This window comes from Anomaloglossus baeobatrachus, chromosome 2, assembly GCF_048569485.1.
Source record: "Anomaloglossus baeobatrachus isolate aAnoBae1 chromosome 2, aAnoBae1.hap1, whole genome shotgun sequence".
NCBI lineage: Eukaryota > Metazoa > Chordata > Amphibia > Anura > Aromobatidae > Anomaloglossus > Anomaloglossus baeobatrachus.
In genome coordinates, this window is record NC_134354.1 from 88,588,827 (window position 1) to 88,614,747 (window position 25,921).

The 25,921-nt window shown below is 43.9% G+C and overlaps 2 protein-coding genes across 5 annotated transcripts in view; one reads left to right on the top strand and one right to left on the bottom strand.

Annotated features, from left to right (window-relative positions):
* CMSS1 (cms1 ribosomal small subunit homolog) overlaps positions 1–25,921 on the bottom strand; it is a 410,349-nt gene that overhangs the window by 369,764 nt on the left and 14,664 nt on the right. The window lies entirely within an intron of this gene.
* The window catches only part of FILIP1L (filamin A interacting protein 1 like), a 342,688-nt gene that overhangs the window by 314,280 nt on the left and 2,487 nt on the right, over positions 1–25,921 (top strand). For 2 of the 4 annotated variants that reach the window (XM_075335146.1, XM_075335147.1), the window contains one exon: positions 59–2,807. In XM_075335146.1, coding sequence (XP_075191261.1) covers positions 59–2,807 — 2,749 coding nt within the window. Of the gene's footprint in view, positions 1–58; positions 3,063–25,921 lie in introns of those variants that run through there. The other 2 variants (XM_075335144.1, XM_075335145.1) reach the window with 1 other exon arrangement.

Genomic DNA, 25,921 nt, shown 5'->3' on the forward strand with positions numbered 1-25,921 from the left:
TTATGTCTTTAATATTGTTAAATTTGGTATTCATTGTGGATTTTCTCTTATTTTCTAGGCTAAAAACACTGATTGAACAAGAAACAACCTACCAAGCTAAAAAGGAGAAAGAGAACCACAAAAAAATAACCAAACTCCGTGATGAGCTCACGAAGCTGAAGTCATTTGCGTTAATTGTGGTCGATGAGCAACAGAGGTTGACTGAACTCTTGAATGAGCAAAGTGCCAAGATCCAAGAGCTGACATTAACTGCCCAAAAAACACAGGATAAACTTAACATTGTAGAAATAAAAGCAGAAGAAGAAGAGCAAAAAGCAAACAGACTTGAAACAGAACTTCAAACTCAGGAAAGTAGGTTCTTTCAAGAGCACGAATCCATGATGGCCAAACTAACCAGTGAGGAAACTCAGAACCGCCAACTGAGATTGAAGCTGGCAGCTCTCAGCAGACAAATCGATGAGCTTGAGGAAACAAACAAGACACTCCGCAAAGCTGAGGATGAACTTCATGACCTAAGGGAGAAGATGAATAAAGGAGAATGTGGAAACTCCAGCCTCATGGCGGAAGTGGAGGAGCTGAGAAAACGTCTGTTGGAGATGGAAGGTAAAGATGAAGAACTTATAAAAATGGAAGAACAATGCAAAGACCTAAATAAAAAATTAGAGAAAGAAGCATCACAAAGTAAAACCCTTAAAGTCGAGGTTGACAAGTTGAGTAAAAGAATTAATGAGTTAGAAAAACTCGAAGATGCGTTTAACAAAAGTAAACAAGAATGCCAATCTATTAAATGCACCATGGAAAAAGAGCGAGCTGCCACCAAACAACTGTGTAATGAACTAGAAAGTTTAAAAGTTCGTATACGAGAGCTCGAAGTGATTGAAGTGAAGCTTGAAAAGACGGAAAATATACTAAAAGAAGATCTAACCAAACTAAAAACCTTGACGGTGATGCTTGTGGAGGAAAGGAAATCGCTAACAGAAAAAATCAGGCAAACTGAGGAGAAACTTAAGTCCACCACTACTCAACTACAGCAGGAGCAAAACAAAGTGACCACTATCACAGAGAAACTCATAGAAGAAAGTAAAAAGTCTCTTAAGTCTAAGGCAGAGTTACAAGAGAAGATGCATACAATCACAAAAGACAATGAAGATCTTAAGAGCAAACTAAGAGCAGAGGAGGAAAAGGGAAATGACCTAATGTCCAAAGTCACTGTTCTCAAAAAGAAGCTCCAGTCACTTGAATCTATTGAAAAAGAATTTCTAAAGAACAAAATGAAACCAGAAAGTAAACAATCAGAAGCATTTTACCAAGAAAACAACAAAATTAGAGAGCTCACGCAAGAGGTTGAAAGGCTAAAAAACACCCTAAAGCAAATGAAGGCAATGGAAGATGACCTCATGAAAACAGAGGATGAGTTTGAATCTCTGGAGAAAAGGTATTACAATGAGCAGCAGAAAGCCAAAATGTTTTCTGAAGAACTTGAAGTCGTAAAAATGGAATTAACTAACTATAAACTGGCTGAGAAGTCAGGATCATACCAAGAAAAAGTGTTAATTGCAAAGCTGAAGGATGAAGAAGCAAAGTCGGGTCACCTTTCTAGAGAAGTGACAGCCTTGAAAGAGAAGATCCACGACTACATGAAAACTGAAGATAATATTTGTCGCTTGAAAGGAGATCATTCTGTTCTTCAGAGGAAGCTCAATCAGCAAGAAAACAGAAACAAAGAGATGTCAAAGGAAATGGAGAATCTCTCGAAAGAACTTGAAAGGTATCGACGGTTTAGCAAGAGCCTTAGACCTAGCCTCAATGGACGGAGAATATCAGACTTTCAAGTGTTTTCGAAGGAGGTGCAGACAGATTCAACGTACAATGAGCCACCTGACTACAAAAGTCTTGTTCCTTTAGAGAGAGCAGTTATAAATGGGCAATTATACCAAGAGAGTGACAACGAAGATGATGAGACAAACGATGAGGACTCCACTACAGCGTACAAGTGTAACTCCACAAATAGAAATTCTATAAACAACAACAGGAAACAAATATCTCCATGGACAAAGCCATCAAGTCAACAACAGTCCCAAAACGGGAAAGTCCACTTGAAACAAAATGGAAATTACATCCATCCAGGAGATATGGTCCTTACACATACGCCTGGACAACCTTTACACATTAAAGTCACACCAGATCACGGACAAAACACAGCCACACTTGAAATCACAAGCCCTACTACAGAAAACGCACACTCCTTTACGAGTACGGCAGTGATACCAAGTTCTGGGACTCCGAAACAGAGAATAACAATTATTCAGAATGGTTCGTTGACACCTGTGAAATCGAGAGTAATGGATGGATATGTAACACCAGAGCAAGTGGTGCCACCGCTTACAATGGCTTCTTTTGTACGGCCTCGGACTCCAGACTCATGTGGATCCATAACTCCAGAGAGAACAATGTCCCCCATCCAGGTATTGGCTTTAACAAGTTCATCTAGTTCCCCAGACCGGGTACTTTCCCCAGAACCTATGGAAATTGGTGGAACGCATGCAGTTTTTCGAGTTTCCCCCGACAAACAGACTGGTTGGCAGTTTCAGAGATCAAACAGTTCTAGCTCAACTTCAAGTGTAATAACTACTGAGGACAATAAAATACACATCCACTTAGGAACGCCCACCAGTCCCATCATACCAGTGCAAGAGAAAAGACATTCACTGACTAATGGAATTCCAAATAAGCCCACAAATAAAATCACCAGCAGTATCACTATCACACCAACAGCCACTCCACTATCACGGCAATCACAAATTACAGTAAGTAATATGAATAATTGATCCCACTCCCACCCAAATCCCATTTCCTACAAAAACTCACCATTTTTATTTTATTTTTTTGCACGAATCACACAGATTTTCAAAAAAAACTTTTGATTTCTGGAGAGCTGTTTACACGTTAACAATCGTTTTTATATACCTTTTAGTTTACATGGTGTGCGTACACTGTTATTTGATTTCTACATTTACCGTATCTGTATGGAGTACGTATTAAAAGTGTGCACTTGTATTGAATGCATTTCATGTCATATTTTCCCACAAATTGTGCAAGTAAAATCTTGAAGTTGAAAATTGAAAGAAAAAAAAAAAGTTATGTTTTTTTTTAATTTATTTTTAATTATGTTTTATGTTTCATATTCCCTACGGTATGTTCAGCTGTGACAAAACCATGTGTCACATAGTGTTTTAATTTGCAAGACTTAAAAAAAATGAGAATTCCCTAAATTGCTTCTGTGGAAATCGTTCTCTTTAAACAAAACCTTCAGGAAAATTAGGGCTTAAAAAAAAAACAAAACATAAAAAAATTCTATTACTATTATATAAAAAAATCACATCTGAACATACAACAGATACTTATAATTCAGATATTAATTGTATTTTATACACATATGGCCAAATGACTATCAATGATCCGCCAGATAATTTCTTTTACGTCTGTTAAGACGCGATTTCTTCAATACTTAGCGGTAGAGTAATTTTTGTGTAATCCTATACCGCAATTATGCAATGTTCAGAAGTGGCTCAAGTTACAAACTACACAACCAAAGTGCTACGAGCTAAAGCCACAAATTAACCCCCAATGGGTCACACGGATGTCTCCACTTAGCATCGCATTGTGAAATTATTTCAGGATCACATAGCGCTAGACTATACTACTATTAGTAATTTCTTATACAGCCAATATTCCAGGATTTGTAGGGAAACTGGCTACTTTAAGGGCTAAGAAGATCTTTGACGTAAGCTCCAGTGGTCAACTGTGATTTTTAGGTGAACCTGGCAGTAAGTGTCCAATTTCTCTGCAGTGCCTCTACAGGTAATATGAGGTATTACATAGTGTCCTCTGTAATCAATGGGTTTTCCATGTATTAACAAACCTCGTCATTCCCTTGGACTGTTCTTTGTAGAAGGTCTTCAGAGTGGTAACTGATGAAGAACAGGCCTAAACGATTCTCCTCTAATAATTCACAAACCCTAATAAGGTATTTAAACATTATTTTCTAAATCAGAATCCTCCGTGAATGTGCATCTGTGCACATATATCCAAAAAATATGTGTAGGGTTACACAAAACTTTGGGTCCAATGTATCAAGAATGGCGTTTTTTACTCCAGTCTTCATGAACTGTGCGATGCAGTAAAATAGGCCAAATTCATTACGAAGCGAGCACCTGTTAATGAGTTTGCCACATCCTCCAACTACCACCAACAGAAATGTACCCTAGTTGTGGACCAGAGTACATTTTTAGCAGAATTTACACCATCTGGTGGTGTACATGGTCATGAATTAGTCGGGTGTGCTTGGTCACATCCAGTCCCGCCTTCTTTTATGAAGTTGTAGAACTGGCCTGGCATGGAGTGGCATAAAACTGCCAAAAGTCACATCAGTTTTGGGTAACTCCAAACTGTGAATACATTTTGCGACAGTTCAGAACTTTGGCAAAAACACTGTTGGAGGTGACCATTATCTATCACTATATACCGTAGTACTTCTCAGACTCCATAATCAGAGGGTACATTCAGCCCTGTATATCCATCATGGCAGTAAAGTATGCATCATTTGTATGGAAACTTATTCTTGGGGGGAACAGTGCTCCTTGCAGTGGTCCAGCTGTATGGTGTCCTCCAGGCAATGCTCCCCCAAAAAAAGGTATGCAGAATATATCTCCTCCAGAAGGAAGGAAGCCAACTTTCTAGTGCTACATATAATTATTCACCCTGTAAATCTAGTCTCGACCATAAAATAACCTTGACACGTTATTAAAGATTTTTGTCCAAAAGGAAGTAGGACCCATCTGAAGACAGCTATTTCAGGTTCTTGCCTGTGGGCAGCACAAACCAGGTTACTGGTCAGCTGTGTGATAAATCCCAAGTCACGTTTCAAGGCTCTTGTGTTATGTTGTGTTAGTCATTAACTTACAGGGTAGCATTTATGTGTTAGTCACTAACTTACAGGGTAGCGTTTATGTGTTAGTCATTAACCTACAGGGTAGCTTTTCTGTGTTAGTCACTAACTTACAGGGTAGCTTTTCTGTGTTAGTCACTAACTTACAGGGTAGCGTTTATGTGTTAGTAACTAAGTTACAAAGTAGCGTTTATGTGTTACTCACTAACTTACAGGGTAGCGTTTATGTGTTAGTCACTAACTTACAGGGTAGCGTTTATGTGTTAGTCATTAACCTACAGGGTAGCTTTTCTGTGTTAGTCACTAACTTACAGGGTAGCTTTTCTGTGTTAGTCACTAACTTACAGGGTAGCGTTTATGTGTTAGTAACTAAGTTACAAAGTAGCGTTTATGTGTTACTCACTAACTTACAGGGTAGCTTTTCTGTGTTAGTCACTAACTTACAGGGTAGCTTTTCTGTGTTAGTCACTAACTTACAGGGTAGCGTTTATCTGTTAGTAACTAACTTACAGGGTAGCGTTTATCTGTTAGTCATTAACCTACAGGGTAGCTTTTATGTGTTAGTTGCTAACTTACAGGGGTAGCTTTTATGTGTTGGTCCCTAAATTACAGGATAGCTTGCTTTTAGAAAAGAGCTGATCTGCATTGATTGTATGACTTCCTACAGCAGCAGTATGGAGACAGAACTGAATTAAAGGTTTCTCACCCAACCAACCAGTACCCTGCTCTGCAATGATGAGTGGCAAGGACACCTACCATGGCTGTTTACGGATGGGTATCTCTTCCTTTCAGAAGAAATTCTGGATCGGCTACAACCCTTAGCCATGTCTAAAGTCTCTTTATGAGTCAGATATTACATTACAGGGTAGCTAGCTGTTGGTGGCTCTAGCTAGCCGGTTCCCTTCCTTCTGGAGGAGAACCTTTCTGCATAAGGTAAGTTATTAATATACACAGAATCTCTACATATCTCAAGCTCCCGTTGCCGACATATTTAGCCTTTCAAGTCCGTCTATTTATAATGAAGCTAAGACAGCAAATGGACTCACAGAATTGCCATTGACTTCTTTTGGGATTTATCAGGTTTCGGGAACTTTTTGAAGGCAGCTAAAAAATTTCAATTTAGACTGTTCTATGATATTATTAACATTACCAGAAACCCAGATAACCCAATTGGGTTTGCAAGACTAACTACAGAGGACAGCGAGGTTTCCCAAACCTTTGCTAGACTCCTAGAGGCCAATCTTAATTGTAGGCAATTTTTATCTATGCGATTCTCAAGTCTGGATTAATGCAATACAAATGTGGAGTGTAAGGAGACACCATTCTGTTCTCGGAGGACGGAACAACAACTGAAATCTGTGTAACCTCACTCATATTCCACTGGAAAAAAAAACGAAGACAGTGAGTCATGAAAGCAAATTTCTAACCTTTCTTACCAAAAAATATGGAAAAACATCCTCAATGTATCGTAAAGGGCCCTTTCAATTTATATCAATTAAGTCGACTCTTGAGGGAAATCTAGAATTTATTTATGTAATTGAAGCGGATGATGCAGATGAATGGGTGCATAAGTGGAAGAACCTCATCATGTCGACATCTGTGCTACACCAAATATATTAACACAGCGCTCCTATTAGAGAATATTTATCTTTCTAACTAGGAATGAACTTGTCTCCTACTTTCCACGCTGCATAAGCCTAACGACAGAGCAGCTACTGAGAGACTTAATGAGATCGAATTCCTCTGTGCCTCTCTCGATTGTGTCATCTGAGAGACAGAACAGTGATGCTTTAGTAGCAGCTATTGAATTAGAGGCTGGAAACGCGTGGGATTCAGCATAATATCTCAGGAGATCTTTTGTACCAACTGCCCCATACACACTGGATGAAAGTTGTCCGAAGCAGCCCATTTTGGAGGGATCAGCCGACCATTTTAGGTGTACAGGGGACTCCTCTGTCCCCACTGATAAAATAAATACTCGACCAAGTGCTCATGGGCATGGGGGAGTTCGGCAAACACTCATCACCCATGAATGACCATTTTTCCAATAGAGGTAAAGGCGGATTTATTGTGCGTTCGCACGAGAGATCGCACCCGCCCCCATCGTTTGTGCGTCACTGGCAATTTGTTGCCCGTGGGGCACAAAGTCATGGACCCTTGTCACACGCACTTACCTCCCGAACGACCTTGCTGTAGGCGCTGAACATCCACTTCCTGAAGGGGGAGGGAAGTTCGGCATCACAGCGACGTCACACAGCGGCCGCCTAATAGAAGCGGAGGGCCGAAGAGGAGCGGGACGTAACATCCCGCCCACCTCCTTCCTTCCGCATTGCCGGCGGGACGCAGGTAAGCTGTGTTCATCGTTCCCGGGGTGTCACACGGAGCGATGTGTGCTGCCTCGGGAACGATGAACAACCGGCGCGCAGAAAGACGATCGATTTTTTGAAAATGAGCGACGTGTCAACGAGCAACGATAAGGTGAGTATTTTTGCTCGTTCACTGTTGCTCGTAGCTGTCACACGCTACGATATGTCAAACGATGCCGGATGTGCGTCACAGAATCCGTGACCCCGACGACATAGCGTTAGATATATCGTAGCATGTAAAGCGGCCTTTATAGACAGTCTTTTTTTTTTTTTCAAAGTTCCTGATGAATACAAATAGCCTACTTTCAATGTCCAAAATGATCAAATTTAAGTTCTGCCCTGGTTCCTGATCCAGTCCTCAACACACTCAAAATGGCAGTGATTGGACCAGGAAGCAGACACCACTGGACCAGGTAAAGGGAATCTGACAGCAGGTTTTTGGTATGTAAGGTGAAGCCAGCATGCTGCAAGGGTTAACATAAAGTTCAGGCATGCCTGTTTTGTCACAGTCCGATCTGTTGTTTATTTGCTATGTTTGTGTAAGCAGCAGGACCCTTATCATTACAGGACTAGAAACTCACATGCAGAGAAGTCCAACACCCCCCCTGCTTTGATTGACACCTCACTGTCAATGTGAATTCTCTATTGAGAGGCTGGAGTGGGCAGGGAGAGCTCCCTCGGCTCAGCTACATGACAAAACCTAAAAAGTCAGATTTTGTGAGAACGGCTGCAGCCAGTAATCGAAGTGATACACCCTTGGATTCAGGATCTCTTTGCCTACATCATGCTGCTCTCAGATGAGGTAGAAAAAATCTGCTGACCATTCCCTTTAAGTGTCAGAATGAAACCTGCAGGAATTAGTGAGCATATCAGTGTGATGATATCCTATCGGCAGAAATCACCAGACATAGGCCCATAGATCACTATAGGGGGTTGTATTATAGCTCCATACAAATCGGACTTATTACTAGTCTGAAATATTGCAGATAAAGGAAAACAATCAATTTAAGCATCTAAATGGGTGACAGCAGGGCCCAGTATTGATGCCAGCTGCCCACCAGTATGCCACATTATTCTGACTGATCAGATGATCACAATTATCTGGGGTGATAAAGGCGGAAAAGGAATCTCGGATGAATACAAGATCACAAGGTTTGGCTGATGAGAACACTGGGCTGCTCAGAAGAGACTTAATTCATTTTAATCATTCCCCTTCGGAGAGATGATCAGACAAAGTGACGCAAGAAGGAAGGAACTGCGATGACCTTCTTGTTTCCTATGTAGCATTATTGTTCCCCTTGTTCCTTAGCAACGTGTTTTCTGCTAACGTTCCATATTAACAAACCCTTAGAAGCTGTAAATATTTTCTTGTGTTACGGGACGGGAGACCGCTGGGTGTCTGTGATAAAGTTGCTGCCCGTATACTAAAAAACAAATTTCCTTCCCTAGTTCTCGTAAATGGTTGATACTGATTTCTAAAGAGATGGCTCATAAAAGTAGGGAATGGTGTAGTGCGTGCATTTTCTGAAGACGCAAAGTACATACTTGTAGAATCTCAGAAGTCCTAGACTAGAATGGGTAGTCTCTACAACACAAGTTATTGCCTATCCACAAGATAGCTTTAGAACTGCTAAACACTTTGGCACCAAACGCTGGGACCAATTGGCTGTTTCTACCACCAGGCGTTGGGTGCAACCCAAAGGCACTGAACAGTATCAAAAAGGGGGCACACATTCACCTGAGTGGGCCGCCATCACTTTCAACAATATCCGTGTCCTCCAGATGTGGATACCATTGAAACGTGTGGGAGAGCAGAGAGCCACTGACTCCCTGCTCCGACACTCTGTACACTGGTTTACACTTGTGACCTGCCGGAGGTGGTCAGGCGGCAGGCATAGGAAGCGAGCACTGCTGGCAATGGGCAAGAGACTGCAGGCAGAAAAAAGGAAGCGTCACCATGGAGCGGAGTTAGGTGAGTTTTTATTGCGGTAAACTTGGCACCAGAGGACAGAAAAGGTGGAGGGAGAACATTACCATTTTATGGGGGAGATGTTATGTGAAGGCACACAGGGGTATTACTATTATGTGGAAGCACCAACTAGCCACTTTTACTATGTATAGGTAGAAAATGGACACTTAAGGGTACTTTACATGCTACGACATCACTAGCGATCTCATTAGCGATGTGAAGTTCTAGATCGCAAGTGCGATCTTTCAATATCGCAAATGCGTAAAATGACCTATGTGCGACCTCGAAAGATCGCACTTGCGATCTAGAATTTCACATCGCGAACGGGATCGCTAGCGATGTCGTAGCATGTAAAGTACCTTTTACTGTATGTTACTCTATCAGGGCACACTAAAAACACTATTACTATGTAGAAGTGCAATGGGGACATTATTACTATGTGGGGGCACAGAGAGGGCATTATTACTATGTGGGGGCACAGAGAGGGCATTATTACTATGTGGGGGCACAGAGAGGGCATTCTTACTATTTGGGGGCACAGAGAGGTATTATTACTAAGTAGAGTCACAGAGAGGGCATTATTACTATGTGGGGGCACATAGAGGGCATTATTACTATGTGGGGGCACAGAAAAGGCATTATTACTATGTGGGGGCACAGAAAGGGCATTATTACTATGTGGAGGCATAGAGAGGCATTATTACTATGTGGGGGCACAGAAAGGGCATTATTACTATGTGGGGGGCACAGAGAAGCATTATTACTATGTGGGGGCACAGAAAGGGCATTATTACTTTGTGGAGGCACAGAGAGATATTATTACTAAGTGGAGTCACAGAGTGGGCATTACTATATAAAGGCACATATTGGACATTATTGCTATGTGGGGGCAGACAGGGGGTATTATTACTTTGTGGAGCACAAAGGGGGCATTTTTGCAATGTTGAGACACATGGGGATTATTTCTATGTGGAGGCACAAAATGGACATTATTGCTATGTAGGGGCACAGAGGGAACATTATTAGTATGTGCAGTCACAAAGAGGGCATTATTACTATGGAAAGGGAAAGGGAGCATTATTAATATGTGGAAGCAAAGAGTGGATATTATTTCTATGAGGGGGCACAGGAGGGACATTATTGCTATGTGGGGGCACAGAGAGGGCATTATTACCATGTGGGGGCACAGAGAGGGCATTCATGCTATATGAAGGCAGATATTGGGCATTATTGCATGTGGAGGCACACAGGGGGCATTATTACTTTGTGGAGCACAAAGGGGGCATTTTTGCTACATTGAGGCACAACGTGGACATTATTACTATGCAAAGGGACAGAGAGCATTATTACTATGTGGAGGCACAGAGAGGGCATTATTACTATGTTGCGGCACAAAGGGGGCATTAATACAATGTGGAGGCACAGAGTGGACATTACTGCTCTGTGGAGGCACATAGGGAGCATTATTACTATGTGGAAGCAAAATGAGCCATTATCACAATGAGAAGCCACAGAAATTGCTTTATTACTATGTGGAGGCACACAGGAGGCAATATTACTATGTGGAGGCACACAGGAGGCAATATTACTATGTGGAGGCACACAGGAGGCAATATTACTATGTGGAGGCACACAGGAGGCAATATTACTATGTGGAGGCATACAGGAGGCAATATTACTATGTGGAGGCACACAGGAGGCAATATTACTATGTGGAGGCACACAGGGGGCAATATTACTATGTGGAGGCACACAGGAGGCAATATTACTATGTGGAGGCACACAGGGGGCAATATTACTATGTGGAGGCACACAGGGGGCAATATTACTATGTGGAGGCACACAGGGGGCAATATTACTATGTGGAGGCACACAGAGGCAATATTACTATGTGGAGGCACACTGGTGGCAATATTACAATGTGGAGGCACACTGGAGGCAATATTACTATGTGGAGGCACACAGGGGGCAATATTACTATGTGGAGGCACACAGGAGGCAATATCACTATGTGGAGGCACACAGGAGGCAATATTACTATGTGGAGGCACACAGGGGGCAATATTACTATGTGGAGGCATACAGGGGGCAATATTACTATGTGGAGGCACACAGGAGGCAATATTACTATGTGGAGGCACACAGGAGGCAATATCACTATGTGGAGGCACACAGGAGGCAATATTACTATGTGGAGGCACACTGGAGGCAATATTACTATGTGGAGGCACACAGGAGGCAATATTACTATGTGGAGGCACACAGGAGGCAATATTACTATGTGGAGGCACTCAGGGGGCAATATTACTATGTGTAGGCACACAGGAGGCAATATTACTATGTGGAGGCAACAGCAAGAACCTAAAATGTCCAGTTTTGGTCTCCTCTACCATCAGGTAGACTTCATTTTTCTTTTACTTTCTATAGGAAAGATACCAGTGGGGTGAGGTTTCTGTTGCAGGAAGGTGCTGCCCAGCCCCAAAAATTCCCGAGTCATGGGGAAACATACGGCATTATTAACTGAAGCAGGAGCCAATATACGAAATGCTGAAACATAAAAGGAACTTGATATTAAATTGTGTTCAGTTCCCCATCATCATAAGGCTGTAAAATCTGTCCATGGAAGAAGAGCCGAGCGTTATTGATTTCCTGCCAAGCCATAGCATTTCCATAGCATGCCAGACGTTCATTTTACGTCTTCCAGCACATTACTTGGAAGCTGAGGAATGAAGTCCAACAAGAATGTATGATAATTAGACACGAGTATTGTTTGAGCAGTCACTGTTTCCACTAACGTGATCATAATCTAGGAGGAGGCTGGAGAGTCTGGCAATAATCAGCCAAGGACGCAGAGCCCAGATACAGTTTTCCTGCAGCACGGCCGTACATACATTCATACACACACGTGCTACAAACACTTTATCATGTTTTACACCTACATAGTGAGGATAATAAACTCCAACAGCACGCAGCTTCCCAGCACAGACAAATATGGAGCTTCAAAATCTATTAAAGGGGTTGGACCACCCCTGGGGACAATATAGACAAGAGTTACAAATGCTCCCATTGAACCGTCAGAATGAGCTCACTGAAGGATTCTCATTTAACCCATTCTGGAGCCAGCAACAGAAGGTATAGAAAGCAAATGTTGGAAATTTTTAATGAAACCCAATAACAAAAATTATTTTTAGCCTCAAATACATGTAGTTAGGTAAGAAAAAACCCAAATGTTCCCAAAGATGGACAATCCCTTTAGCCGCACACATGCATTACCATTTTGGCTCCAGACAGGTAATACCAGGGCAGGTGGGTATTACGGAGGGACAAAAAAAGGAATCATGAATTCCAATAACAAATGAATACTAATTAGAACAGTCAAAGTGGGTTTTTTTCCATTTATCAGTTCATGATTAGTGGGGCTCCGACCACTGGACTAAGGGGTACTTTGCACTCTGCAACATAGCTGGCATCGGCTAGCGATCCCGAGCGCTATAGTACCCCCCCCGTCGCATATGCGATATCTTGTGATAGCTGCCATAGCGAACATTATCGCTACGACAGCTTCACACGCGCTTACCTGCCCTCCGACGTCGCTCTGGCCCGCGACCTGCCTCCTTCCTAAGGGGCGGATCGTGCGACATCACAGCGACGTCACACGGCAGGCGGCCAATAGAAGCGGAGGGGCGGAGATGAGCGGGATGTAAACATCCCGCCCACCTCCTTCCTTCCTCATAGCCGGTGGAGGCAGGTAGGAGATGTTCCTCGCTCCTGCGGCTTTACACACAGCGATGTGTGCTGCCGCAGGAACGAGGAACTACATCGTATCTCCTATTGGTGCGACATTATGAAAATGTCCGACGCTACACAGACCACCGATTTTCGACGCTTTTACGATAGTTTATCGGCGCATCTAGGGTTTACACGTTGCAACATCGTTACCAGCGCCAGATGTGTGTCACTTTCGATTTGACCCCAACTTATATTGCAGTAGCGATGTCACAACGTGCAAAGTACCCCTAAGTTAAAGAGGACCAACCACCAGGATTTCCCTATGTAAAGTAAAGCCAGTGCTATACTGACACTATCATGCTGATTCTATACATACCTTTAGTTGGGAGATGGGATGTATACTTTCCGACATATAGGCAAGTAAAGTTTGTGAAATGCACTGCTATTTGATGAGAAGTGCAAAGGAATATCTAATAGGTGGATCGGGTTTTGCTAGTTATTCCCACCTGTCTGTCCTTCCTTCCCCTATAATAACAGAGACAGGGGGAGGAAGGGCAGGCAGGCAGACAAAGGCAGGAATAACTAGCAAAACCCAACCCACCTACCGTGATTTTCCAAAAATAAGACCTCCCCCAAAAATAAGCCCTAGCAGGGATTTTCAGCATTTTCGGAGAAAGGCTTAAATATAAGCCCTCCCCCGAAAATAAGCCCTAGTCCCGGATCAATAATGAAGTGTCCGTGCAGCTAAAAAATTTACAGATACTGCAGGACACTTCATTATACACAGCGGCACCCGGCAATTACACTCACCCAACACTGAGCGGCAGGACCTGCAGTGATCACACACACACACACACACACACATCAGCTCACAGACACACACACACTCAGATCACACACACACACACCAGATCTCACACACAAACATCGGATCGCACACATAATCAGATCGCACACACAAACATCGGATCACACGCAAACATCAAATCACACACACAAACATCGGATCGCACACACATCGGATCGCATGCACACTCACCTCATCCAGTGACACCGATCTCTTCTCGCCGGGAGAATCCTGAGAGGCAGTGCAGCACGACGAACAGGACCTGCGGCCGGACACGTGACTTGCTCTCATTCTCTGCTGCCGTAAGTGCTGGATGTGATGTGATGTGATATGTGTGTGTGTGTCTGCAATCGGCTGTGTGTGTGTCTGCGATCGGCTGTGCTTTTCTGCGATCGGCTGTGTGTGCCTGTGATCGGATATGTGTATCTGTGATCGGCTGTGTGTGCCTGTGATCGGATATGTGTATCTGTGATCGGCTGTGTGTGCCTGCGATCGAATGTGTGTATCTATGATCGGCTGTGTGTGTCTGTGATCGGCTGTGTGTATCTGTGATCGGCTGTGTGTGCCTGCGATCGGATGTGTGTATCTGTGATCGGCTGTGTGTGCCTGTGATCGGATGTGTGTATCTGTGATCGGCTGTGTGTGTCTGTGATCGGCTGTGTGTATCTGTGATCGGCTGTGTGTGCCTGCGATCGGATGTGTGTATCTGTGATCGGCTGTGTGTGCCTGTGATCGGATGTGTGTATCTGTGATCGGCTGTGTGTGCCTGTGATCTGCTGTGTATATCTGCGATCTGCTGTGTGTGTCTGTGCCTGTGATCGGATGTGTGTATCTATGTTCGGATGTGTGTGCCTGTGATCGGATATGTGTATCTGTGATCGGCTGTGTGTGCCTGCGATCGAATGTGTGTATCTGTGATCGGCTGTGTGTGTCTGTGATCGGCTGTGTGTATCTGTGATCGGCTGTGTGTGCCTGCGATCGGATGTGTGTATCTGTGATCGGCTGTGTGTGCCTGTGATCGGCTGTGTGTATCTGTGATCGGCTGTGTGTATCTGTGATCGGCTGTGTGTGCCTGTGATCGGATGTGTGTATCTGTGATCGGCTGTGTGTGTCTGTGATCGGCTGTGTGTATCTGTGATCGGCTGTGTGTGCCTGTGATCGGATGTGTGTATCTGTGATCGGCTGTGTGTGTCTGTGATCGGCTGTGTGTATCTGTGATCGGCTGTGTGTGCCTGCGATCGGATGTGTGTATCTGTGATCGGCTGTGTGTGCCTGTGATCGGATGTGTGTATCTGTGATCGCCTGTGTGTGCCTGTGATCTGCTGTGTATATCTGCGATCTGCTGTGTGTGTCTGTGCCTGTGATCGGATGTGTGTATCTGTGATCGGATGTGTGTATCTGTGATCGGCTGTGTGTGTCAGCTAGCAGCAGGGTAGGACGGTGCAGCACCGACCGGAGATCACAGGAGGACCAGGGAACCATGCAGACGTCCGGGTCTGGTGAGTATGAGTCTCCTGGGAAGTGGGGGGGGGGGGTCTGCTTTTTTGGGGGGTAAACTTACCCCCAACCGTGTTTCTCCAAGAATAAGACCTCCTCCAAAAATAAGCCCTAGTGCTTTTTTGGGGGGCAAAAAAAATATAAGACAGTGTCTTATTTTTAGAAAAACACGGTATTAGATATTCAGTTACACCTGTCATCAAATAACAGTGCATTTCACATACTTTACTTGCCTGTACTTTAGAAAGTATACATCCTAGCTGACAACTAAAGGTATGTATAGAATCAGCATGATAGTGTCAGTATAGCACTGGCTTTACTTTATATATGAAAATCGTGGTGGTTGGTCCTCTTTAAGGCTATGTGCGCACTAGAAAGTGCCATTTTCTTAAGAAAAGACCGGACCCTCTTAAAGAATCCCGCACCTGCGGTAAAAAAAAAAACACACCAAAACTGCAGCGAAATCCGCATGTGGTTTTACCGCAATTTGCTGCGGAACCATTATCTGTGGCAAAAACTGCAGGTACCTGCGGAAAAGAAGTGACATGCTCATTAATTCTGCAGCGGAAAATCCGCGGGTATAAAAAACGCAGTGTGCACACAGCATTTTTTAAAACCCATAGGATTTGTCGGGGAATGACTGCAGAAATGTTAGACACATTTTCTGCAGCAAATCCATGGCAAAATCCGCGGTAAATCCGCAGCGGACGCACATGGCCTAAGAACGGAATAAACCAAAAAAACAAAAAGTAGCATGTGATTGGTACCTGAGCTTTATTCATGCAGGAGACCGTGGAAGGAGTCCTGTTCTTGTGGTCACTGGTCGATCAGTATCATATGGATAGGTGAAAAGTTTAGATTTTGACTCGGGCACTAAGTAGAACAGTATATTGGATTTTCTTAGACTGTTTCTTTAATGGACTTACTAGGAATTTCGCTGTTTTATGAAGAAATATTTCAGATTCCTTTCATGTTTTATTTCATTTCTATTAAGAAATTCTTGTTTGCACTCAGCACTATTTGACCAAACACACCGGGCACGATTCATCATTTTGTGGGGATTTTTTGCAGTCACTTTTCTTTTTTTTTTTGTCTCGTGATATCCACTGACGTTTTCATCAAAGTGGTGCATGAACAAAGTCAAAAATAGTCTTTATTTTGGTCTGCAACCTTTTGAGCAGATGTCGCAACACTTCCACAAAAAAATGTGAGCATAGATATATTCACTCCGGTGGGGAACTGGAGTACATTTTTATTTTGTATTCATTTTTTTAACTTAATTACATATCTCTTTTAATTTCCTGTAGAAAAATTGCAAAAAAAATGTTGAAATCCAAGTACGCCTAGGATTGATAAATAAGTGTTATAGCAAAAAAGTGGTATAAAATATAACTTTTAGTCCAATTCCTTAAAAAAAATATACAAACGTCTTGGCCGTCGAAACTAACAATCTGGACAACATATATTTACGGTATATACAATAAAAACATTCCATTATGAAACCAGCACCCTACACCTTACACCTAAAGGCCCCGTCACACGCAGCGATATCGCTAGCGAGCGTACCCGCCCCCGTCATTTCTGCGTCACGGGCAAATCGCTGCCCGTGGCGCACAATATTGTTAGGAGCCGTCACACGGACTTACCTGCCTAGCGACATCGCTGTGGCCGGCGAACCGCCTCCTTTCTAAGGGGGTGGTTCGTGCGGCATCACAGCGGCGTCACTAAGTGGCCGCCCAATAGAAGCGGAGGGTCGGAGATGAGCGGGACGTAACATCCCGGCCACCTCTTTACTTCCTCATTGCCGTCGGCCGCAGGTAAGCTGTAGTTCGTCGTTCCCGCGGTGTCACACGTAGCGATGTGTGCTGCCTCGGGAACGACGAACAACCTGCGTCCTCAACAATCAACGATTTTTTGAAAATGAACGACGTATCAACGATGGATGATTTGGTGAGTATTTTCCATCGTTAACAGTCGCTCGTTGGTGTCACACGCAACGACGTCGCTAACGATGCCAGATGTGTGTCAAGGAATCCATGACCCCGGCGATATATCGTTAGATACGTCAATGTCACTGCTGGTGAAGCAACGGAGGGTATTAAGAAGAGGATGCCTGATCAAAAAAATAGTGCTGAGCGAGTACTACCATGCTTTAGTGACCGCTACTCCAAACAAGCAGGTCAGACGGGATCGAGGCGAGTACCAAGTATTATGGAAGTCAATGGGGAACTCGTGCATTTTTCTGTAAGATCTTCCAGAAAAATGCTCACGTTTCCCATTGACTTCCATAATACTCGGTACACAAGTTGAGTTCACCCGAGTGACCGACCTACTTGTTTCGAGTACCGACCACCTGAACATAGTAGTGCTCGCTCACCACTAGTTAGGAGTATCGAGCAAATGAGCATTTAGTGCCCGCTCATCACTAGTTACAAGTACCGAGCATGGTAGTGCCCGCTCATCATTAGTTACGAGTATCAAGCATGGTAGTGCCGGCTCATCACTAGTGATGAGTACTGACCACCCGAGCATAGTAGTGCCCGCTCATTACTAGTTACGAGTACTGAGCACCAGAGCATGGTAGTGTCTGCTCATCACTAGTTACAAGTACCGATAACCAGAGCATGGTAGTACTCGCTAATCAATAGTTACAAGTACCGAGCACCTTGTTTGGCAGTCACAGCGATGACGCCGACCAGGTAAGTGCGTGTGACGCTGCCATAGCGATAATGTTCGCTGCGGCAGCGATGACACAATATTTCATGCACGACAGGGGCGGGTGCTTTTGCGTACGATATCGCTAGCAATTGCTAGAAATATAGCGTGTAAAGCCCGCTTAACTGTATTAATTCCACAGCGCTTTAAAGACATCACCATCTCTATCCCCGTTGGGGCTCACAATCTAAATTCCCTTTCTGTATGTCTTTGGAGTGTGGGAGGAAACCGGAGTACCCGGAGGAAACCCACGCAAACACAGGGAGAACATACAAACTCCTTGCAGATGGTGTCCTTGGTGGGATTTGAACCCAGGACCCCAGAGTTGCAAGACTACCATACATAGCTGCCCACATTTGCAACAACTTTAGCGACTTTTCCAAAAGTCATACATGATGAAAAAGGTAAAAATATCTGGAAACCGGAAACTTTGCCCGCAATGGTGAACATAAAAAAATAAACACTGAAAAAAAGATGTGATTTAATGATGAATTAGTTGTAAGTGACAGACTGAAAAACAGCAAAAATGAGATAAAATACATAAATGCACTAATGAATCCGACCTAATAACTTGACCAACAATCATCAAAAAATCAAAATCTCGTTCTGCCCTTTAATAGAAGAGGGGAAAATGCCGGATTTGGATCTCACAGAGAAAAATTAAATAGCAGAATGTGCGTTTCTGTGTCTGCCTGCGATTTCCACCGCATTCCCTCATTTTTCAGCGTGAAATGAGACTTCCGTCCACGCGGTTGAGCCCTTCAGGCCTGGTATCTGTGTAGTCAGGGGTAGAACGCACCACGGTCACCGGCCTACAGTCCCCAGTGACGAGAAAGCATGGGAAACTACCATCACCATGGCAACGCTACAAAACAAACTTGAAGGTTTGGGAACTTCTCCCCCCTCCACCCCTTATTTCCTCACGACATTTAGAAAAGTGGATTATGACGGGCTACTGCTTCATGGCAGCCTGGGACACATCTGCTGGGTTGGAGATGGTTCGGGTTCTGCTCATCACGCCGCCGTTTCCATGTGATGCCAATCTCTAGCTGTAATGTGTGAGGAACCACAAGGAGATACATTACAGCCTGTGACCGAAATCCATCTTTACAGTACTGGAAAATGTTACAGCACGCTAATGTGACAGAATCCAGAAATGAATCCGCAACAGCTGGATCTGTTTTTACCCTTTAGAACATTTGTTTAACTACTAAATTGCACCCGTCGCCGACATACACGGGCCGCCATGTTGCGGACTGGCCGAGTACTAAAAAAATAATAAAATGTAATAAGTTGCTGTCCTTTAGTTATCTTTTGTCACATTGCTAAAAATTCCAAAAAAAACCCTTTTTTTTAACTTTTCTTTTTTTTTATCTTGTATGTATCTTTTATGCATCTTATATCTTTTATGAGCCACATTCTTCAAAATGGCCCACTCGGTTCATGAATTTTGCCCAAAGTAAAAAATGCACTTTATTTATGTCTTTCATCTTTTTAGCGCTAAAAGTCACGATTTGCAAAATGACACAAACATGAGTGGAGGGGCCATGTGTTGACTGCTGGAAAGTAGAGCTGAATCCTGGCAGTGAGTATATTACACGCGGTTAGGATTGGCATGCTACACAGCTTCATTTTATATAAAGGTCTTGTTCAAGTATATGATGAAAGTCGGCAGTTACTCTAGATGACTGGAGACTTCTGAATACTTATAACGCATGCACTGCACACTTTTAGGACTCACCCTTGCCAGCGGCAAAAGTGGACGGTCATGTGAGCACAAGTATGTGATTTGTATACTTCTGACCATATTCTCACTCAATTCATTTTCATTGGGCAAGGCCACGAATGTCTTGACGGCCACATGTATGTAAATTGCTCCCCTGCAGTTTTGTGACCTTCCACTCTCACGGCTGGCACCAGAGAATCCTGACAGTGTGCAGTGTGTGCTGGAAGAATTCAGAAGACTGCACTCACATAGAATGACAGCAGACTCATCACAAACTTGGACAATCCCTTATCTTGTCAAACAGCACAACACTTTATTAACATTGCCATATATCCCGTAATCTTAGGGTGCCGTTACGCATAAACCATATTGTGCCTAATGCAACAAATCCGTTGCAGATTGTGCTAAAACTAATGTGACGGATCCGGTAATAAAACGGATCCATTGTAGCAGTTTGTACCGAGAATCCAGCTGTGGCCGTGGGTAACCTGAGTGATGTCACCGCTGATAGCGCGACTCACTTAAGTTGCTGCGTAAAGCTCACAGAGAGCGATCATTCTCTACGGCCGTGCCTGTCAGCTTCCGATGTAGCAGAGCTGAAAGCGTCATGGGACCTCATGTGGATTACGCTGGACCTAGAGGGGTATTTGGGGATTAATAAAGTGGTGAGAGAGGGTGTTTTTTTGTCTTTTATTTCAAATAAAGGATTTTTCAGTGTTCGTGTTTATTTACTTTCACTACAGTTTAGTGATAGGGGGGGGGTCTCAGACGCCTGCCATCACTGAGCTAGAACTTAGTGGCAGCTATGGGGTGCCATTAGCTCCTTATTACCCCGATTGCAACCGCACCACGGCAATTCGGGATGAGCTGGGTAGAGTCCCGGGACTGTCGCATCTAATGGATGCGGCAATTCCGGGCGGCTGCTAGCTGATATTTTTAGGTTGGGGGGGCTCCCCATAATGTGGGGCTCACCATCCTAAGAATACCAGCCCTCAGCCGTGTGGCTTTACCTTGGCTGGTATCAATATTTGGGGGACCACATGCCATTTTTTTTTTTTAAATTATTTATTTATTGTACTGCACGTTATAGACCAGCCCACCGGCGGATGTGATTGGTTGCAGTGAGACAGCTGTCACTGAACGTGGGTGGGGGAAGCAGTGAATACGAAATGGAATAACGAGCGGCCAGGCCCAGCATTTTCAAAGCAGGAGAAGCCGCGGGAGTTTTGTGACAGCTGTGCAGCGCAACGCCGTGCCGGTGATCAGTGGGTATGAGAGAGGGGATGAGAGACCGACCGACCAACAGTGAGAGAGAGACCGACAGACAGAGAGAGATATTTTGTAACCAGAAAAGAATTTACACATCTGTGTATGCTCTGTTAAAAAAAATCGGGTCAGTAGAATGCGTTTTTTGCCGCATTACAACGAATCTGGCGCCCATAGGCTTTCATTTTACAACATGCCGCGTGGTGCGTTTTTTGCCGGTGACAAGAAACGTCCCCTTGTGCATCCTTTCCGGCAGCCAGACAAGCAAATTTCGCGAGATCCAGCTAAAGCCAGATGAAACGCGAGGCCATGCGGCACAATCCGGCGCTAACACATGTCTATGAGGAAAAATATGAATCCGGCGGCAACAGACGCCGGATTCGTTTTTTCCGGAAGTCGCTGGATTGTGCCTGACGGTAAAAACCGGATGTGTGAAAGCACCGTTACACGTTACAGATTGCTACAGGTGTACAGGATCAGAACTAATAAAAGCACAAGAATACGTCACTAAAAAGACAGCATCACAACCCTCATCAGCACAGGAATACATCACCAGAACCAACAGCAGTATCAAAATATATCCCCCTTCCCATACTGTGTCCGCACCCATCCCATTCCCTATACTGTGTCCTCAAATTTCTCCTCACCTTGCTCCCCATACTGGGTTTTGAATTTCTCCCACCCCTCATACTGTGTACTCAAAATTCACCCCTTCCTGGTTTGCTCCCTATACTGTGTCTATATGTATGCCCCACTCTAACTCCCCATACTGGAGTGACGTCAGCAATGTGACCAGATGACTTGTTGATGCTGCTGACGTTGCTATATATATACACACACACACATACACACACACAGTACCTTGCGAAAGTATTCGGCCCCCTTTTCAACCTTTTCCCACATTTCAGGCTTCAAACATAAAGATAAAAATTTTACTGTTATGGTCAAGAATAATCAAGTGGGACACAATTGTGAAGTTGAATGAAATGTATTGCTTATTTTAAATTTTTGTAAAAAATAACTGAAAATTGGGGCGTGCAATATTATTCGTCCCCTTTACTTTCAGTGCAGCAAACTCACTCCAGAAGTTCATTGAGGATCTCTGAATGATCCAATGTTGTCCTAAATGACTGATGATGATAAATATAAGCCACCTGTGTGTAAGTCTCCGTATAAATGCACCTGCTCTGTGATAGTCTCAGTGTTCTGTTTAAAGCTCAGAGAGCATCATGAAGACCAAGGAACACAACAGGCAGGTCTGTGATACTGTTGTGGAGAAGTTTAAAGCAAGATTTGGTTACAAAAAGATTTCCAAAACTTTAAACATCCTAAGGAGCACTGTGCAAGCGATCATATTGAAATGGAAGGAGTATCATACCACTGCAAATCTACCAAGACCCGGCCGTCCATCCAAACTTTCATATCAAACAAGGAGAAGACTGATCAGAGATGCAGCCAAGAGGCCCATGATCACTCTGGATGAACTGCAGAGATCTACAGCTGAGGTGGGAGAGTGTCCATAGGACAACAATCAGTCGAACACTGCACAAATCTGGCCTTTATGGAAGAGTGGCAAAGAGAAAGCCATTTCTCAAAGATTTCCATACAAAGTGTTGTTTAAAGTTTGCCACAAGCCACCTGGGAGACACCAAACATGTGGAAGAAGGTGCTCTGTTTCAGATGAAACCAAAATCGAACTACCGTATTTGGGCACAATGCCAAACGATATGTTTGGTGTAAAAGCAACACAGCTCATCACCCTGAACACACCATCCCCACTGTCAAACATGGTGGTGGCAGTATCATGGTTTGGGCCTGCTTTGCTTCAGCAGGGAAAGGGAAGATGGTTAAAATTGATGAGAAAATGGATGGAGCCAAATACAGGACCATTCTTGAAGAAAACCTGTTGGAGTCTGCAAAAGACCTGAGACTGGGATGGAGATTTGTCTTCCAACAAGACAATGATCCCAAACATAAAGCAAAATCTACAATGGAATGGTTCACAAATAAACGTATCCAGGTGTTAGAATGGCCAAGTCGCAGTCCAGACCTGAATCCACTCGAGAATCTGTGGAAACAGCTGAAAACTGCTGTTCATAAACGCTCTCCATCCAACCTCACTCAGCTCCAGCTGTTTGAAAAGGAAAAATGGGCAAGAATTTCAGTCTCTCGATGTATAAAACTGATAGACACATACCCCAAGCGACTTGTAGCTGTAATCGCAGCAAAAGGTGACGCTACAAAGTATTAACTTAAAGGGGCCGAATAATATTACACGCCTTAATTTTCAATTATTTATTTTTTTTAAAAAGTTTAAAATAAGCAATAAATTCCGTTCAACTTTACAATTGTGTCCCACTTGTTGTTGATTCTTCACCATAACATTAACATTACATTTTTTATCTTTATGTTTGAAGCCTGAAATGTGGGAAAAGGTTGAAAAATTCAAGGGGGCTGAATACTTTCGCAAGGCACTGTATGTAAACACACCGAATGTTATGTATAAGGAGATTTGGTTTCAACCCTGTAAATGCCATTACCAATACCCCACAATATTGTCACCGGTAGCAGGCCTCCCTCAGACATTGTGGATCTCATGTGGTAGTCAGTTTTTGTTATTATGGCATTTACCTTAGAAAATAATAGAAAAGAACGGAATATGAGACGGATACAGGATGGAGTTTGTAAGTGCTGCTTCCATGGAGTTTGCAGCTTTCCCCTTTGTACTTGTGGATTTCCTTCCACAGTAGGAAAAATAGAGCATGAGATGAATTTTCCGCTTGTGAAATTGGCTGTGACATACATGTGGTAGGTAAAGTTTTGTGGATGCTCCTGTGGGACCCCGATGGAGAGACCCTGCATATCTGCATAGTGATGGAAGTAGAAATGAAGAGAACGGATAATATCAGCGATACAGCAGAGCTGGGAGCACGCACATATACAAATAATGCTATACCCAGAGCTTCTCCACATATCATAACGCCATCACACAACCTTATAGCGCATGACGAGGCGAGAAGGATATGCTGCCACCTAGTGACGCAAACACAGCACAACCCATAATCAGCCCATGCTCATCAATGGCCATCATGTCTATAATGGTCATGTCACACACGACAGCAACGACGACGTCGCTGCTAAGTCACCATTTTCTGTGACGTAGCAGCGTCGTCGTCATCGCTGTCGCTGTGTGTGACATCCAGCAACAACCTGGCCCCTGCTGTGAGGTCGCCAGTGTTTGCTGAATGTCCTGGAACATTTTTTAGTTGTTGCTCTCCCGCTGTGAAGCACACATCGCTGTGTGTGACAGCGACAGAGCAACAACTAAATGTGCAGGCAGCAGGGAGCCGACTTCTGCGGACGCTGGTAACCAAGGTAAATATCGGGTAACCAAGCAAAGGCTGCTTGGTTACCCGATATTTACCTTCGTTACCAGCGTCCGCCGCTCTCAGGCTGCCAGTGCCGGCTCCCTGCACACGTAGCCAGAGTACACATCAGGTAAATAAGCAAAGCGGTTTGCTTATTAACCCAATGTGTACTCTGGCTACGAGTGCAGAGAGCCAGCGCTAAAAAGTGTGCGCTGGTAACCAAGGTAAATATCGGGTAACCAGCGAAGCATTTTGCTTAGTTACCCGATATTTACCTTAGTTACCAAGCGCAGCATCGCTTCCACGCGTCGCTGCTGGCTGGGGGCTGGTCACTGGTGAGATCTGCCTGTTTGACAGCTCACCAGCGACCATGTAACGACGCAGCAGCGATCCTGATAAGGTCAGGTCGTCGTCATGATCGCTGCTGCGTCACTACGTGTGACCCTAGCTTAAGGCCTCATTCACACCGCTGTGTGTAAACACATGAGAAAAGAATAGTACCGGTGTCACGAGTGTATGGGCGGTTTGTCTGTCCATTTTTATCATCAGTGTTTTTCACTGATGGATAAATAAATTACAAAGTTTTTCCTATACTATGCGATGTTAAATATGTACAGCACACGGATGGGACACGGACTGTATACTGACGCCATCCGTGTGCTGTACGCGTTTTTCACAGATCCATTGACTTGTATTGGCTCTTTTCATCCGGGATTTGGACAAGACACGTACATGTGAATAGATATTGGATATGTGTTGGATACGTGAAAAAAATGGATACAACACGGACATCGGAATGAGGCCGAAGGTGCATGGGTATCTTTGTGCATATATCATCTTTTGGTATATAATTTTTTTCTAGAAGAGATCAAAGAAAAAATACAATAAAGTATAAAGGACTCAGCCCTTCAAAACGACCAGGGGGCATTCATCATGTGTGGAAGAACAGTGATTCCGGCAGCTCAGGCTGCTTTCACACATCCGGTTTTTGCCGTCAGGCACAATCCGGCAAAATGCAGATAAAATGGATCCGGCGCCGGATCTGTTTTATTCCCCATTGACTTGTATTAGCGCCAGATTGTGCCAGATGGCCTTGCATTGCATGTGGCATCTGCCGGATCCGGCGAAATTTCTTCGTCCGGCTGCCAGAAAGGATGCAGCATGCAACGTTTTTGTCTCCGGCAAAAAAACGGACCACGCAGGATCCGGCGCCGTCTGGCATGTTTTATAATGGAAGCCTATGGGCCCCGGATCCGTCGTCATCCGGCATCCGGCATATGATGGACTGCAACGATGGATTCGGTTTTTTGAACTGAGCACTGTGCTCAGTATCACAGCGGATCCATCAAAAAACGGAAGTAACGCATGGAAAAAACTGATGCGATGGATCCGTTTTTTTGCCAGATCTGTCGCATCAGTTTTTTTGCCGGATAGTGCCTGATGGCAAAAAACGGATGTGTGAAAGCAGCCTTAGGCTAGTTTCACACTTG